Source organism: Balaenoptera borealis, assembly GCF_965194805.1.
Source record: "Balaenoptera borealis genome assembly, chromosome: 9".
NCBI lineage: Eukaryota > Metazoa > Chordata > Mammalia > Artiodactyla > Balaenopteridae > Balaenoptera > Balaenoptera borealis.
This window is the reverse complement of record NC_138873.1, coordinates 9,710,227-9,728,387: the sequence shown is the minus strand read 5'-3', so window position 1 is coordinate 9,728,387 and position 18,161 is coordinate 9,710,227. Positions and strand designations below refer to the sequence as shown.

At 48.9% G+C, this 18,161-nt stretch overlaps 1 protein-coding gene across 4 annotated transcripts in view; it reads left to right on the top strand.

The window, feature by feature from the left end:
- Positions 1-18,161, top strand: part of ZDHHC14 (zDHHC palmitoyltransferase 14) — a gene marked incomplete at its 5' end in the record, with an annotated part of 272,487 nt that overhangs the window by 234,523 nt on the left and 19,803 nt on the right. For all 4 annotated transcript variants that reach the window (XM_082404609.1, XM_082404607.1, XM_082404608.1 and 1 more), the window contains 2 exons: positions 15,849-15,951; positions 17,230-17,339. In XM_082404609.1, the coding sequence (XP_082260735.1) occupies positions 15,849-15,951; positions 17,230-17,339 (213 nt within the window). The remainder of the gene's footprint in view (positions 1-15,848; positions 15,952-17,229; positions 17,340-18,161) is intronic.

Sequence of the window (18,161 nt, the reverse complement as noted above, 5' to 3'; positions counted from 1 at the left end):
CTGGACTTGAACTCCTTGTCACTCCCAGGAGTAATCCTCATCTTGTGGTAGAGAATTCTTAAAGAATGAAGAACTCTGCTAAGATATACATATCATGTCCATCATTTAGCTGTTAAAATAAACCAGCCCATGTCCCTGGAAGCTGGTGTGTGTGTGATGAGTACATATGGTCTCATATATGTATACACACACACACACACACACACACACACACGCGGTATAAAGTGTCTCCTTTTTGGTGCCTCTGTGTTCATGGGCAGCACAGAATTTTAGCAGCTACTACAGATTCTGTAGTCAGCTGCTAATCTCTTAAAAAGGGGACAGGGACAGATGAAGATGTACAAAGGCTCTTGGAGAGTACATTTCACAGGTATGTCCTGTCTTCTGTTAATGATCTGAGAAGCTAGAGTTAGCTAGAAGTTGGCCAGAAGGAAAGGTTGTGCTGGGAATGAAATTCTCAGCATCGGTGGCTGCTAAAAGCAGGTCCCATGGGAAATGCCATCCTTCGTTTCCCTCCCCAACCCTGCTAGGGGTAACCATCCTCCACCATCATCCCTTCTCTGTGTCCTTCGGTTTTCAAGGCATGTTGCTTTGGCATAGCTTACAGCCAAGCCTTGTCTTTTCTTCCCTGAAGAAGAGGCTCGTCTAAGTCTTGCAGGAAATCAGTTCCATCATGAAAACATGCTGGTCTTGTTAAGTTTTATGAATGCAGCTCAGAACCGGCACTGAGGTCTGGGCTGCCAGCTGGAATGCTTTCTGAAGCCTCAAGAGTGTGGCAGGCTTAGCCACCTCCCCTCCCCTGTCCCGGGCACCTGTGCCTTTCCTGAGACCTTGGGCCCGTGCTGGACGACCGTGTGGCAATATACGCGATGGGCAGCTCTGCCAGAACGTCCTTCTAGAGCACACGTCTGCTTGTTCTCCTGGTTTGGCTGTGCTCATAGTCTGTGTAATCAAGAGCATTGCGTTCTCCAGTAAGGGGAGCAGACAAACGTTGCTGAGAGAAGGAGTGACAGTGTGTCTGAGTGATGTGCAAACTGTGCTGTTCGTGTGGAAAGGGGACGAAGGAGAGAAATGCTCTTACTTGTTTCAGAGCAAATTTTAACTTATTTTCCCTTGAAATATCATTCTCAAGTAGAGGTAAAGAGTTTCTCCTATGGCGCGGTTCTTGAAAGCTCATACGAATCTCAGCCACTGCCTTTCCAAACGGTGCTGCCATACCCAGGGCTGAGCCTCTCAACCAACAGCCAGGCATTTTTCCCTTTTACAGGTGTTATCCAGGCATGTCCTCCACATTCAGAAGCTTGGCAGCTGCAGCTGTGGCAACACAACCTGCTCTGAGTGCGTGTCAGGCCCCTTACAGCCTCCAGACACAGCTGCGGGGCACCCTGGCACATCTGGGCCAGGGCCTTTCCCAGCACTCTGGCACGGCTCTGGCACGTGCCGGCTGTATTAGCTTCCTGTTGCTGTTGTAACAAACAGCCACAAAAAAAGAGGCTTAAAGCAACATAAATTTATTATCACCCGGTTCTGTAGGTCAGAAGTCCAGTAGGCTCGGCTGATTTCTTTTCTGGGTCCCAGGCTGAAACCAAGGTGTCACCAGCCTGGATTCTTATCTGAAGTCTCAGGGGAGAATCCTCTTCCGGCTCATTCAGGTAGTTGACTGAACTCATGGGGTGTAGGACCGAGGGCCCCTTTCCTTGCTCTGTTCCCTGACTCCTCCCTTCCTCTTCAAGGCCAGCAACAGGGGATCAAATCCCTCTCACGCTCTGAGTCTCTCCTGCCTCTTCCGCTCACCTCTCTGACCTCAGCCAGAAAGGCTTTCTGCTTTTAAACAGTGGCCGCATCCAGATCATTCAGGAAAATCTCCCCATCTCAAGGCCAATGACCTTCAATCTACAGACTCCCCTTTGCCATGTGGATAATGTATTCACAGCTGCTAGGGATTAGGGCATCTTTGGGGAGGCCATTGTCCTGTCAACCCCACAGGCCTTCAGGTAGGATGTACCCAGGAATCAGGCACTCAAGTGCAGGTGGGTTTGCGAGGATCTCTCTCTGAGCCCATCCAGGAAGCTCACTAGAAGTCACCAGGTCACTTCTTGAGTTGACTGTGAATTCCCTCCCTTCCCTTTCTGCCCTTTCTGTTAGTCTAGGAGAGAGGGAATGGGAGACAAAAATGGATGGGCTTTAAAATATATATATATATAATATATATATACACACACACACATACATACACATATATATGTATATGTGTGTATGTGTATATATACATACATATATGCACATATATGTGTATATATATGTGTATACATACACATATAGAAGAATACATACACACACATATATCTCCTGCCCTGAGTTCAGGTTGAAAATGCTAACAGAATGCCCCATGAGGTCCTTGTTGAATTAGCCAACCCTTCACAATTTAGTAGATAAAGTTATTATGTAACTTTCCTCCTGCTGACTTGGTCCCCACTTGGTTTTGTGGCACCTCCTGATCCACTGTCAGGCTGGGCTCCTGCCTGGAAAAAGGTGACCTAAAGCTGAAGCCAAAATATCCCGGGGAGCTGCCCAGCCAACATAGAGACCCTCTGATAAAAGCACTCCATTCCTCTCTCTGAATAAAGCAGAACCAAGAGCAAGGCTCGGGAGGAATGTGAAGAAAAGCTGCCAGTAGGGAGGGAGGAGCAGGGAGGCAACGTGAGCGGTCTGGGCAACGCTCCCAACCCGGATCTTCTTTATTTTCTTTGGAAGCAGTGGAGAATTTCAGGAATGGCAGACCCACCCATACGAAAGCAAAGTGCTGCGTTTTTTAATTACAAAGCACAGAAACATTTTGTGTGTGCCTGTAACACCTCTCCCCAGTCAATGGTGTGAAGACCTAAGACAGTCTGTTCTGGCCACGTGTTTTCTGTTTAAATTCATGCTTTGGGGAAGATGCCCTCTTATTGAGTGAGTCTATTAAGAAGTGCTGAGTTCTGATGCTTTATCATAAATTCATATTCCAGAAGAAAATGTATGCTTTAGGTTCTACTGGGTTGTGATGTATTTTTGAAAAAATGAGTTCTGGTTATAAGGGATAACATATGTGTGATAAGTAAGGTTGGGTCCCATCAGGATGCCTGTTCAGTATTTCTGGCTCCTGCTTTTCCTCTGGACACCTGTGTGGCTTTGGAGGTGCCATGGAGATGGCCGGGTGGAAACTTCTAAGGGGCAGCTTTTAGCTCCCGAGAAAGGTGCGCTAACCCCGGGGGCTGCTCAGGAATGGCATGGCCTGGGGAGGACAGGTCACAGGGACAGTGGCACTCCAAAAGAGGACGCATCCTGCTGGTCAGGGTGGTAGGAGATTCTAGCATCAGATAAATATTAAACTCAGTAGCTCTAAGCTCCCTTCCGCTGCTGAGGCCCTAAGAGTTTGGGAGTCTCTTTTGAGGTGGTCGATTTATGATGGATGAGACTGATCTGTGATGTTTCACACTCACAGAAGCCGTCCTCTGATGATGGCAGCGCCGCCCACGGCTCGTCCGCTCCGGACCTGCAGTCTGTGCAAGAATCTGCAAAGTACCAAGTTCTTAAAACAAGAGGAGGTTTTCTGGCTGAATTGCCCGAGCCCAGGAAAGTCCAGAGCAGCCTTTGCAAGTGACCCCTGCGGAGTGTTCTCGGGCAAGAAAATATATTTAAAATGCTTCAGTGGCCTCCAATCTGATCTCGTGACAATAATACAAAAATATTTTGATGACAAATGGGGGCACAGGCAAAGGTTTCTCACCGTGGATTTAATCTACAAAATATCCAACTCAAAAAGTTGTCGTTGGTGAAATAGGAGAGATTAGAAACAAAAATGGCTAATTAGCCAGGACTCCTTATCAGAAATACTGCCATGAATGATGGGAACATTGATAAACTAAAAGCTCTTCATCAGGCCCACATGCAACCAGCAGGACTTTATAGCAGAAAGGCATCAACCAGCTCATTCAGGAAGTGAGCCAGGTGTCCAGGGGATGGTGTCTAGTTCCAGCGTGGAAGAGTTTGAGAAGGATGGGTGTTAGCTCTTCTCTAAATGTCTGATACAATTCGCCTGTGACCAGCCATCTGGTCCTGGACTTCTGTTTGTTGGAAGATTTTTAATCGCAGTTTTAATTTCATTACTTGTGATTGGTCTGTTCATATTTTCTATGTCTTCCTGGTTCAGTCTTAGAAGGTTGTACCTTTCTAAGAATTTGTCCATTTCTTCCAGGTTGTCCATTTTGTTGGCATAGAGTTGCTTGCAGTAGTCTCTTATGATCTTTTGTATTTCTGCGGTGTCAGTTGTAACTTCTTTTTCATTTCTAATTTTATTGATCTGAGTCCTCTCCCTTTTTTTCTTGATGAGTCTGGCTAAAGGGTTATCAATTTTGTTTATCTTCTCAAAGAACCAGCTTTTAGTTTCATTGATCTTTGCCATTGTTTTCTTCGTTTCTATTTCATTTATTTCTGCTCTGATCTTTATGATGTCTTCCCTTCTACTAACTTTCCGGGAGGAGGTGGGAAGGAGACACAGGTGAGAAGGAGCGGGAGGGGGCAGGGAGGAATCGTCGTAAGTGGCTGTGGGTAGAACGCCTGGCTCTGGCTCGCTTGCGGGCACTGAGCAGGCCCTTCCTAGGCTGTGGTGGGGAAGCGGAAGGACGTTCGGCCACCAGGGTCACCCTTGGCAAGAGCACGTCCAGCCTCAGAGCCCCTGGACCATCCTCCATCCTCTTCTTCCTGCTCCCTCTCCACCTCCCGTTTCCTGTACTGGCTTCCCGTGACTGTGGCCATTTCTTCCCTTTCATCTCTGCTTCAGAGAAGCACGGGCAGTGGGGTGCGGGCTTCTGGGGTTCAGTGAGAAGTGGGGTGGCTGCCTGGGCTTTCAAGGGCCCCCCTGGCCTTCCCCGGGGAAAGAGACAAAAGGAGAATCTTCTCCCAAAAGGATGGCACTGGGTCTTCAATCCACCCAGCCAGGCAGGTCCAACGAAGGAGGTCCACTCAGCATCTGCCTCCTTCAAAATCATTATACTGAATGCCCACCACCTGGGCCCAAAACGTGCCAGGGTTACAAAGTCTAGAACGATCCATCAGCCTTGAGCTTCAAAGCACATCAACCAGAGGCCAGAGGAGCGATGAAGCACAGGGTGACTCATTCTTCTCAACGAGCATCTGTGGATGCCAAGATCTGAGCTCTGACTCTGGTTTCTTACAAGCAGAATAAGTCTTAAGTGACATAAAAATGTCATAGCGTGCACTGGAGGTAGGAGTGGGGTCCAAAAGGAGGCTGCATCTCCTGCAGGGAAGTCAGGAGGCTTCCACAGGCGGCAGGTGGCATTTGCACAGGGCCTGGAAAGGTGGAGTTCTAACAGGGACACGGAGGGGAGAGGCCTGGGGTGTGTAGGGTGTGTAGGGGAGAGGCCTGGGGTGTATAGGGTGTGTAGGGGAGAGGCCTGGGGTATGTAGGGTGTGTAGGGGAGAGGCCTGGGGTGTATAGGGTGTGTAGGGGAGAGGCCTGGGGTGTGTAGGGTGTGTAGGGGAGAGGCCTGGGGTGTGTAGGGTGTGTAGGGGAGAGGCCTGGGGTGTGTAGGGTGTGTAGGGGAGAGGCCTGGGGTGTGTAGGGTGTGTAGGGGAGAGGCCTGGGGTGTGTAGGGTGTGTAGGGGAGAGGCCTGGGGTGTGTAGGGTGTGTAGGGGAGAGGCCTGGGGTGTGTAGGGTGTGTAGGGGAGAGGCCTGGGGTGTGTAGGGTGTGTAGGGGAGAGGCCTGGGGTGTGTAGGGTGTGTAGGGGAGAGGCCTGGGGTGTGTAGGGTGTGTAGGGGAGAGGCCTGGCGGGTGTAGGGTGTGTAGGGGAGAGGCCTGGGGTGTGTAGGGTGTGTAGGGGAGAGGCCTGGCGGGTGTAGGGTGTGTAGGGGAGAGGCCTGGCGGGTGTAGGGTGTGTAGGGGAGAGGCCTGGGGTGTGTAGGGTGTGTAGGGGAGAGGCCTGGGGTGTGTAGGGTGTGTAGGGGAGAGGCCTGGGGTGTGTAGGGTGTGTAGGGGAGAGGCCTGGGGTGTGTAGGGTGTGTAGGGGAGAGGCCTGGCGGGTGTAGGGTGTGTAGGGGAGAGGCCTGGCGGGTGTAGGGTGTGTAGGGGAGAGGCCTGGGGTGTGTAGGGTGTGTAGGGGAGAGGCCTGGGGTGTGTAGGGGAGAGGCCTGGGGTGTATAGGGTGTGTAGGGGAGAGGCCTGGGGTGTGTAGGGGAGAGGCCTGGGGTGTGTAGGGGAGAGGCCTGGGGTGTATAGGGTGTGTAGGGGAGAGGCCTGGGGTGTGTAGGGGAGAGGCCTGGGGTGTATAGGGTGTGTAGGGGAGAGGCCTGGGGTGTGTAGGGTGTGTAGGGGAGAGGCCTGGGGTGTGTAGGGTGTGTAGGGGAGAGGCCTGGGGTGTGTAGGGGAGAGGCCTGGGGTGTATAGGGTGTGTAGGGGAGAGGCCTGGGGTGTGTAGGGTGTGTAGGGGAGAGGCCTGGGGTGTGTAGGGTGTGTAGGGGAGAGGCCTGGCGGGTGTAGGGTGTGTAGGGGAGAGGCCTGGCGGGTGTAGGGTGTGTAGGGGAGAGGCCTGGGGTGTGTAGAGTGTGTAGGGGAGAGGCCTGGGGTGTGTAGGGTGTGTAGGGGAGAGGCCTGGGGTGTGTAGAGTGTGTAGGGGAGAGGCCTGGGGTGTGTAGAGTGTGTAGGGGAGAGGCCTGGGGTGTGTAGGGTGTGTAGGGGAGAGGCCTGGGGTGTGTAGGGTGTGAAGGGGAGAGGCCTGGCGGGTGTAAGGTGTGTAGGGGAGAGGCCTGGGGTGTGTAGGGTGTGTAGGGGAGAGGCCTGGCGGGTGTAGGATGTGTAGGGGAGAGGCCTGGCGGGTGTAGGGTGTGTAGGGGCGAGGCCTGGGGTGTGTAGGGTGTGTAGGGGAGAGGCCTGGCGGGTGTGTAGAGTGTGTAGGGGAGAGGCCTGGGGTGTGTAGGGTGTGTAGGGGAGAGGCCTGGCGGGTGTAGGGTGTGTAGGGGAGAGGCCTGGCGGGTGTAGGGTGTGTAGGGGCGAGGCCTGGGGTGTGTAGGGTGTGTAGGGGAGAGGCCTGGCGGGTGTGTAGAGTGTGTAGGGGAGAGGCCTGGGGTGTGTAGGGTGTGTAGGGGAGAGGCCTGGCGGGTGTAGGGTGTGTAGGGGAGAGGCCTGGGGTGTGTAGGGTGTGTAGGGGAGAGGCCTGGGGTGTGTAGGGTGTGTAGGAGAGAGCAGGCCGTCTGGAGGGCTGGAGCCAGGCTTGTGTTCACTCTTTCACTCGGCAAGGTTCGCAGGGTGGGCGCCGGGAGCCCTGATGGTGTCAGCACCCGGATACTCTTACAGACACACACAGACACACACACGCACACGGTGGGGATGGGGGACGGTGCTGTGATGGCTGAGCCCTGACTGGGGGTGGGGGTCACGACCGATCGCTCCCGGGAAGCAGGTCCCAACAGCACTGAATACCAGTGAAGGAGCGAGCAAGCTTCTTCCCCTGGACACCGGGGGACCGGCCGTGATTTTTGGCAGGCGAACGACATAATCAAGCTGCTTTTTGTTCTTGTTCTGTTTTAAGCATACTCACCTTGAAGCAAGGGACACAACGGAGTGAGGTAGTGAGGAGATGTTTGCAAAGGAAAGACCCTGAAATTGAAATCGGTGACAAAGGGACAGATCCGCTGGGAGCTCTGCAGTCAGATAGGACCTGGGAGGAGAGGGGGAGGAAGGGGGTCTGAGCCCTAGGTGACCCGGGGAAAGGGGCACAGCAGAAAAGGGAGACAGCTAGCATTGGTCTGGGGAGAAATAAGCTTGTTCTGAGCTACATTTACAAACAGAATCTAGGAGGTCGCACACGGAACCTCCACGTCAGCCTGGACTGTCTTTAGGGTCGTCTGTGGTTATTGCGTGAGATACGGAAGCAGGAAAAAACCGGGAGCCTGAAGTGAAATGTTCCAGCCTCTTAGGAAATGTCACTGGTCACACAGAGTCAGGGAAGCCACATGGCCGGGCCCGCCTCGCAGACTTCTGGGGTTCAGGGAGCTGAAGCCCCTCAGGAACAGGGCCAGCAGGAGGAGGGGACGTCTGCCCACTAACCTCACTTCATTGTAGCAGCATTAGCATCCATTTCAAAGGGTTACACTCATTTCTAATTATGACATTTTTCGGCTCTCCCAAAACGAGAAGGACGATTGGTACATCAAACGGTAACTGATTCTACACGGTGGAGGCTTTGGACAGAAAGCCGTTTTCCCCCCCAGTTTGCGCTTATTTCAAGGCACCGTCTGACAGGCACCCACAGCCTAATGGACATCGTTCTGTTTTAGTGGAATTTGGTAGAAGGCTTGGAGTCGGCCTGGGTGCTGTCAGAAAGGGGGCACTGGGGGCCGATGGAATATTCACGGAGGCAGGACAGGCCTTCACTAGCCCTGCTCTCAGGGCCTGTCCGTCCTGGTGTCTGGTGATCCTCAGGGGGGCCCCCGGGAAACAGGTAGGGGAAGTGCCTGAGGTCTCACAGCAGGACCTCACTGAGAGGTTAAGTGACCCCGATTTATGCTCAGTGACTCAGTGACGTTTCCAGAACTAGAGCCCAGCCCCTCCGCCCAGGGAATCGAGAGTCTTCCCCGCTGCCCCTGGCCAGGTGGATTGCGGGAGTTCTGTGAAGAATAAGCATAGATTAGATCTCAGAAGATCACAAAGTGGGAGAGGAGGTTTTTCATTTTTAAAATCACCCAAGTGATACAAGAGCATATTCTCACGGTAACAAACCTCAAGTAGTCAGAAATGTCAGGGTAAAAAGGAAGCATTGCTCTTGACTCGTCATCATTCTGTAGGAGTTCTTGTCGGGTTTTGTGGGTCTTTGCAGATGATCCTCTCAGAGTTTAAATACATATATGTGTGCATTCATGCACACACAAAAATGTACAGTTGGGGGGACTGCTTTACCTAAAGGGATCATACATACTCTTTGGATTGCTCTACAGTTTGATTTTTAGATATTTCCTGAAGACGTTTCCATGTCAACACATAGAGGTATGTCATCCTCTTTTCAACTGTTTTATAGAATTCCAGAGTATAGATGAACCATAGTGTATTCTTCTATTGATGGATATTTAGACTTCCTTTATTACTGCTCGAAAAATGAGGTAATGGACTTTCTTGTATGTATCTCTCTGTGTACAAGTGTAAGTATTTCTCTAGGATTGACAACTAGATGTGGAGTCATTGAGATAAAAGCTAAGTGTAGTTTAAATATAGATTAATGTACCAAATTGTCCCCTAAAGATATTATACCAATTCATGCTCCATTTCTCCCCACCTTCACCCACACTGTAGTTGTCAGTGCTGTGATTTTTGCCGATTTGATGGGGAGAAAAAAATCGGTTTTAATTTCCATTTTCTGGATAATCTTCAGCTTGCACGTATTTTCATGATTGTTCGCCTTTTTTTCTCACCTCAATGTGCCAGTTCAAACTCTTTGTCCATATTTCAATTGGGTTGTTTCTTCTTTTCCTATTAACATGTTCTTTATATAGTCTTAATAATAATCTTATAACTACCTTTTTCCAATATTTTTCTCCCAACCTATCACTTACCTTTTAACTTTACCTTTTTATACAAAAAAGTGTAATTTATTAACAAATTCAATCTGTAAATCTCATCCTACATGACTCCTAGGTTTTGTGCCATACATCCTCATCCCAAAATGATGCAAATATTTCCTTTATTTTCTTCTAATACCTTTCTATGTTGTTTCTTAAGTTTGGCACAGTAATTGATCTGTAATAGAATTTTGTGTGTGGGTTGTGAGCTAAAGTTCTAACTTCATTTTTCCCGAATGTTTAGTGAAGTGTCCCAATACCACTTACTACTCTATTCTATCAGTTCTCAAACTTTTTGGTCTCAGAACTCTTTTACAGTCTTAAAAATTATTGAGGACCCCAGAGAGCCTCTGTTCATGTAGATTATATCTATTTCTATATACCGTGTTTAAAATTAAAACCGAGAAATGTTTAAAACACAAGAATGCATAACAGTGAATGAGGACATCATCTTGCATCACACAGCCTCCAGAAGAAGCCACCACGTGGTAGGATGAGAGTGAAGCTGGGAAATAATGTTTTTGTGGTGATAGGAAAATAGTTTTGACCTGGAGGATACCCTGAAAGGATCTTGGGGACCCTAAGTTTCCACAGGCCACACTTTGAGAACCACCGGTCTATTCCTTCACCACTAATTTGAAATGCCCTCTTTACCCCACATGCCCACGGCCTGTTTAGACTGTTCTCACCTTGTTTTGTTTACTAGAAAAGTCTTCTGCTCCCGCCTCCCTGATGTTGTTTTTCAAAATTCCTTACCTATTCTTATACATTTCCTCTTCCTGATGAATTTTAGTGTCCTTTTGTCAAATTCCATTTTAAAAATTCCAGTTGGAATTTTGATTGGAGTTCTAGTGACTTCATAGATTAATTTGGGACAACTACATACCTCTATCGCCCGGTACATAAGCATTTAGGAGAAAGGATTTGAGAGACTGAAGGATGATGGTCCCATGATCCAGTCTGAAAGGTCCCAGTAACTTGATTTTCAAAGTGTCTGTCGTGTAAATCATCGGGAAGTCAGCAGCCTCCACCCCAGACACAGTGCTGGGCCCTCAAGTGACAGGGGCACAAGCTGTAGTTTCTTATCTCCGTCTAAGGATTATAGGGTCATCTAATTGATGAGGAAAATATGCTGACAAGTTCCTGAACCTAAATATCTAAAAGCATTAAATGCTGATTTAGACCCTCAATCTAGAGGACAAAGGGTCTGTCACTGAGATCTGCCCTTCCATCAAAGCTCTTCCTGTAAGCGAGCATTGCCTATCTTACTGTAATTTTTAGGGGGAAAAAAAAAGAAAGAAAGAAAGAGATGATTACCAACAACATCTGTTTCTTATATTTTCAACATCAGAACCCCAGACAGAGGCCTAAAGCAGAATAAGATGCAGGAGGACCCAGGGGTGCGTGGCTGGTGCCCACAGAGAAAGGCCCCTCAGCACCATGCGGCACCCTGGCCACATACGCCCAAGGGCTCAGAGCAGAAAGCACCCAAGGCAGAGCCTTGGACTTTGGCATTCCCTGGCCATTCTGGAATCCGGGGATTTTGGTCAATGAGGAAACCCACATGAAATACAGACTTTTAAAAATAAACTGTTATCTGTATTTGGCACTTGGCAAAAAAGCCTGTCGCCAGCCTGATTGCTGGAATGTGGGGAGATGGGTGATGACATACTAACAGAGACAAGTTCTTCACCCAGGGGTGGCTCTAAGGCCGTGGGACTGATGAACAAGGTTGGATGTCACGGGCAGTCTCAACCTTGCTGTTGTGAGCTTTGAGGCTCCAAAGTTGGGACCTGTCCTGTGACACTCCGTAGCTTGGGGCCTTGGGAAGGGTTCTTTCTCTCCTAGAAGTCTGCAGACCAAGTTCCAGTTCTATTCTGCCACGAAGTGCCGTGTGAGTTTTTATAAGTGGCTTGACTACTCTGGGCCTTAGCCCTTCATTTTACATAAAATTTTACCTATTTGTAAAGTGAAGGGATTAGAATAAATCAGGACATTTTAACTTGGGGTCCATGTGTATCCATGAAGAGGCATCAGGGGCGTTTGTAAGCCTCCTGAAATTATAAGGAAAAAAATGTGTTTATGTGCACTTTTTCTGAGAAAAGCGTAGGAACCCAATAAGGTTAAAAACCTTTGGTTCCATACCTCTCACCTTTTACGAGTCTCCAAATACTGAGGGTCCCTCACCATTCTGCCCAATACTATTTCCATGTCTCTGCAAGGTCGACTCCCCTTGCTTACCTTCCCACAGGCAAGCAGACCCCTGTTCCCTGAGGGTGGGGAGCTTACCTTACCCCACCATCTTCTGTCCAGAGTGCCGGGCCGGGTGCCTAGAAAGGCCCAGAGTAGGCACTTGTGGGATTGCGTGGAAACCCAAGGGAGGGGCGCCTGCCCGCCGGCATTTTTCAGTCTTTTTCAATTCCATAGTCATCTAGCAAGTACCTCAGTGTGCAGCATTTTGAGCTAGCGGCTGCAGGGAATCTAAAGCCATACTCTTTGGCCACAGAGGGGGCTCCCTTTCTTTTTGGGGGGCTGGGGAGGAGACAGATGGAGGCTGGCAGTGGTAATGGCTGTGATTTGGCACCCATCTCTGATGCAATAAACATCCAGCTGCTTATTTAATTGGCTCCTACTGGAGTTGGCCTGTTTCCACTCATGTCTCTTTTAAAAAAAAAAAAAATCAGTAAGTGGGCTTTGGTACATTAAAAAGAAATTTATGTTTCTTAATCTTACTATGGCATAGATATTTTCAACATCGAGCTATCGGGTCAGTGAGAAGATGTGTTGTTCAGATATTCGTACCTCTGTCTGAGAGTGAATTTGAGGAGGATGGACTCCTTAAGGTGCCATAGGTTCAAGAAACCCTGACGAGGAGGGTCCTGATCTCCCCCAGCAGAGGTTGGGGGTCAGCCTAGAGCCACGTGTCCCTTAGCAAGAATTCAGAAAGGAATTGGCCCATGGCTTTTCTGTCCTACTGGCAGAGTCAGACTTCCAATCTTCAAATCCCTGCTCTGCTATTTCCTAAACAAATTACTTAACTGCATCCTGCCTCGGTTTCCCTGTCGGTTAAGTGGGAATCACACTTCTCACTGGGTTGCTCTGAGGATTAAGTGAGTTAATCCACATGAAGCCCTTGTTTTGTTTTGTTTGAATTTTTGAACTTTATTTTTTTATACAGCAGGTTCTTACTAGTTATCCATTTTATACATGTTAGTGTATATATGTCAGTCCCAATCTCCCAATTCATCACACGTGAAGCCTTTGGAACAGGACCTGACACACAGCCAGTGATGCCAGCCATTGTTACGAATGATGATGATTATTCCTTCAGACGTCCTGTGGGCGAAGTGGCAGCTGTAAGGGGAGAGGCGGAGGGGGCTGCATCTTGCATCCTACCTTGAATTCGTCATTTGGACACAGCTGTGAGCTAACAGTGAAACTGCATTCTGCTATTTATAAAATGCTTCCAAGCACATGAGATATTAATATAGAACACTGTGTATTTGGGGGGTTGCTATAAACATTTAAAACTCCACATCCACTGGTAACAACGTCTCCTTTTGGAGGTAATTTTGTAAGTGGCATCACAAAAGGAACAGCAGCCGCCAAAGGAACAGGAGCCGCAAAGGGAGACGTAGCCACGTTAGATGCTATGACCTCCTCCACGTTCACATGCTAGCTTTTACATGGTTCACACGTGTGGATGTTACATATTTTTGTTTGTTTGTTTGTTTTTTAATTAATTTATTTATTTATTTTGGCTGTGTTGGGTCTTCGTTTCTGTGCAAGGGCTTTCTCTAGTTGCGGCGAGCGGGGGCCACTCTTCATCGCGGTGCGCGGGCCTCTCACTGTCGCGGCCTCTCTTGTTGCGGAGCACAGGCTCTGGACACGCAGGCTCAGTAGTTGTGATGCATGGGCTTAGTTGCTCCGCGGCATGTGGGATCTTCCCAGACCAGGGCTCGAGCCCATGTCCCGTGCATTGGCAGGCAGATTCTCAACCACTGCGCCACCAGAGAAGCCCGTTACATATGTTTTGACATGACCATCATTCTGCCTGGATTGTAAACTGTTGTTTACATCTGAGTATTTCCGAGACCGAAGTTGGGCTCTTCGTGTATTATTCAGTAAATAAATCTTTTGGTTTGTTCTTCATTCTCTCTTTTCTACCCTTGTTTCCATTCCATTTGTCACCTCCTCTTTGGCCTTTCTGCCTCTTGTCTTTTCCTTCCAGCCTGTGCAAAGTCACTGCCAGTGTCATCCCCCTTTAAACAACGCAGTTCTCCTGACCCAGGCTTCCCCCTGCTTCCTCATCATTTTCCCTGGGCTCCACTTCACCTCTGCTTTCAAGCCAGTGCGGGCAGGGCTCCCACGTGGCTGCTTCCCCCGTCTGTGTCCTCTTGGGTGGGGAGATGAGGCTGGGAGGAGGGGCGTCTGTGAGCCCCGACCTGTCAGGAGGCGGTTGGGAATGAGATCATCTTTGCTACCTGGGCCACCATCCCTGTGTCCCCATGTGCAGCGAGGCCTCTGCCATAACCATTTGTCCCCCGGGGTAACCCTGGCAGAAAAGAAGGGCTGGTGGCAGCCCTGGGCAGGGGTCTGCTTCTCTGCATCTCCCCCCACCCCTCCGTACTTATCCCCTTTTCCAGAATCCGCCTTAGTTTTCCTTTTCTTGGCAGGTGCAGCCCCTCCTCCAGCCCGTTCACCTCTTTCCTCCGTGAGAGCTGGGCAGCACTCCCACCCCCAGGAGCCCCCTGTGTTGGATCCGCAAGACCCCGCTGCCCTGCGCCGCCTTCACCTTGGCCAGCCGGGCATCCTACTCTTGAGATGTCCTTTCAGTTTCTGGGCGGGGCTTTTCTGAGGCCTTGCAGTTTCTAGAAATTTAAACCTTAGAAAGAAAAATAAAGCATTTTTCCACTTTTCCAAGAGCAGACCCAGTGGTGTATCCTGACGTTGAAAGTCAGTTAACGAGCAGGAAGCCCATTCATTCCCCCTGTTTTGTATGCAGCCCCACACGCCGGACAGTGGCATTTGTTAATCATGACGTGGCAGATGATGGCGCTGCCCTGGATGATACATTCATTTCTCTGCTCTGAAGATAAATGATATCCAGTCCTGAAAAAAAAAAAAATCAATGGTGATGTATTACAGCATGATCTATGGCTTCCATCCTTGGAAGCATTAGGAAAGCATGAGTATTTACTTTCTCTGGCCTGTAATTTATCAATGGAGGATACATGATGTATATTTAAACTCCCAGACCTATGATGAATTTTTTTTTCCTGAGAAACATCTTTATCTTGTAAATAGAATTTTATAAATATTTGTGGGACAGGAATATTCTCTAGTCTTTTCCAATTGCCACACTCTTGGCTGATTTATCTCGTCTGTTGCAGAATGCCAGGCTTTCTCTCCTTTGGTTTTAGTGCATCTTGTGGAACTCAAGACTCCCCATCACTCACAGTCTGGTGTGGAGCCAGGTTTTCTAGTTGCCGGTCAAATAGCTGAGGACAGCCATATGTGTCGGGGTTGGCTGAGGGGCTGGGAGAAGGTCCCCTAAGAAAAAATACCGCTCACCCTGAGGCCACACTGAGAAATGGCCCCGCCAGGTCAGAAGCCCATCCACAGCAGGGGCAGGCAGCCAGTGGGTGGAAGGGCCATCCAGGGAGAGAGAAAACCAGGAAGATAAACCCTGCCTGGTCTCAGCCACCCGAGGTCAGCCCTGCAAGTGACTGTCACAGCCTCAAATCAGGTCAGGAGAGAAACCTGTCAGTGCTACAGTCCCAGCTTTCAGAAGCCAAAGGCAGAGCCTGTGATTGAAGTGATGTTCAGTATTGGGTCCATTCATCAAAGGCCTGGGCCGCTGCCAGCGCCAGCCAGCGTGCTTCCTGGTTTTGCTGCCGCTGCCTTTGGCTACACAGTGAGTCACGAGGAAAGGGCCAAGGTCGGGCGGGGAGGACAGTCAGAGGAACTGTCAGCCATGAGAAAGGAACGAGACATGTTCAGGGAGCCCACCGATCACTTAACTGAGCACAAACGCTGTGCCGTGAAGGAGAATGTGGCCTTGTGCCTGCCCCTGAGGGTCTCCTGTGGCTGCAAGACCGCTGATGCCAGGCTAGGTGGACGCAAGGGCCTGAGTGAGGGCCTGGGGGCGGTTTCTGTCCAAATCTCAGTCATCCAGCTCCCTGGGGCCCTAAGAACGTCACAGTCCTACTGGTTCACCTCCTTGACTCCGGGTACCGTGCTGGAGGCCGTGGTCTGCTTCTTCTCCGTCTGGTCCATCGTGGGGCTCTCAGGTTTCCACACGTACCTGATCAGCTCCAACCAGACCACAAATGAAGACGTAAGTTCCTGGTGGGGTGGGACGCGGGCATGTTCTTTTGTGGGAAATAGAGAAAGAAGAGGTGAGGGGCCCAGGCTCCCTTTCCAGATGGGAGCCCCTGGGAGCAAAGAGCCTGCACGGGAAGCATTTTCCGACATCAGTATCCAATTTCTCTATTGCGAATCTCCAAACTGTCCTGCTCTCTGACCACGTCACTTAGATAATAAGATCGGCCGAGTGACCCCCAATTCCAAGGCCCGAGGAGGAATTCTGTTCTATTCCTTTGCAATAATTCTATCAGCAACTTGTCACCCTGCCCCAATGAAGAGAGACCTCACAGGCTGGCCTCTCTCAGATAACGGCTCCATTTCATTTTGGGAGGCAATCGAACTGACCCAAAGTTTAACTTTTTATCCGGGATTATCTGCCTGTACTTAATGCAGATGGAGAGGAAATATAAAACCAGAAAACATAATGCTGGAAAATGTTTCTTCATGAGCCTGGTCCTTTTTGCTCTGAATATTTGGATTCTGACAGAAGCCTCTGTCAGTACATGAATTAAATGTCTCAGAATTAGTTTGCCTCAAAGGCTTGAGAAAAATCAGTGCTGATGAGATAGATGAGTTCCGAGAATATTAAGACAGTTATTTGTATATCGTAACTGAGAACACTAGAAATATCCTGCAGAATTATTTTGCAATATGATGAGGCTGAATTCAGGCTATAAACGGGCAATTAAGGACTTCCCTGGTGGTCCAATAGTTAAGACTTCACCTTCCAATGCGAGGGGTGCACGTTCAATCCCTGGTCGGGGAGCTAAGATCCCACATGGCTCGTGGCCAAAAAAACCCAAAATATAAACAGAAGCAATACTGTAACAAATTCAATAAAGACTAAAAAAAAAATGGTCCACATCAAAAAATCTTTTTTAAAAAAATGGGCCATTAGGGGAGGTGTGTTACCCCTCTCTGCTACCATTCATTTCATTACTATTTAACACACTAAATGTAGTATCAAAAAATCTCCACTGGCTTATGTGAGCTGCCTTTTAAGTACCATGTAGTAGAAATAAGAGATTATTTTCCCCAGAGAATGTTATTTCTCCCCAATCTGACCTGCTGTTTGGGGATTTTTCCAAGTTTGGGGTTAATGCCAGTTTTCCTTGAGAAAAGTACCTCAGTTTCTTCTGCTGAAGAAATGAGTAAAGATCATTGCATTCTTTACAGGCTTCTTCTGATGGGCCCGAACGGTGGCATTGGTGTGACGGATACTGTGTCATTGACTACCCTTTTCTTTCAGATTAAAGGATCTTGGTCAAATAAAAGAGGTAAAGAAAATTACAACCCCTACAGCTACGGAAATATCTTTACAAATTGCTGTGTTGCCTTGTGTGGACCCATTTCTCCAAGGTAAGATTCAAACGGCATGATGCCCTATAACAGACCTGGGGAAGCACACACCCTAGTGTGTTAGCTCAGGCCTCGGGCAGCAGTGACCCGGCCACGGCAATGACCGCCAGCCAGGTCAGCACTCCGCTCTGTGCTGTGGAGACGTGGCCTTAACGAAATAGAGATCTGGCTTGTGTTATGCTTGTTATGTTATGCTTGGCATAACTTTCTACTGAATTTGTGTCAAGTTTGGGGAAAATCCCCTCAGGATCAAAATAGGGACACTGAGCCATGTGACCCCATGAATTATTAGATGATGTTGAACATCCGTAATGAGCAGGGAGCTGTCATGAGGGAACAGGGCACAATGTAGGAAGCAATTAGAAAGCCTGTAGAAATAAGTGCTAAGAGCTGAGTTGTGCAGAATAGAAATGCTAAAATAGTTCAGAGGGAGAGATCCGTGCAGGCTGAAGCAGTGGAGATTGTGGTGATGATAAGACAGCAGTCATATTAATAATGGCCGTGGCTGACATTTACTGAATAGTGTTAGGCTCTGTTTTAAGTGCTTTACGTGGATTAACTTTTAAAACCTCACTCTGTACCTATGAGGTCGGTACTATTATATCCCATTATACGGAAGAGGAAACCAAGGTACAGAGAGGTTAAATAACGTGCTCAAGATCACACAGCGGGTAAATGCTGCCTGGTCAGGACTCAAACCCAGGCATCTGACATCAGAACCTGTGTGTGTCAATGGTGGAAGCCGCCTCCAAGTCTTGATTATTTATGGGTTACGCCCATGTAGAATATTTCCAACAGATTAGCCAAATCAAACATTATTTA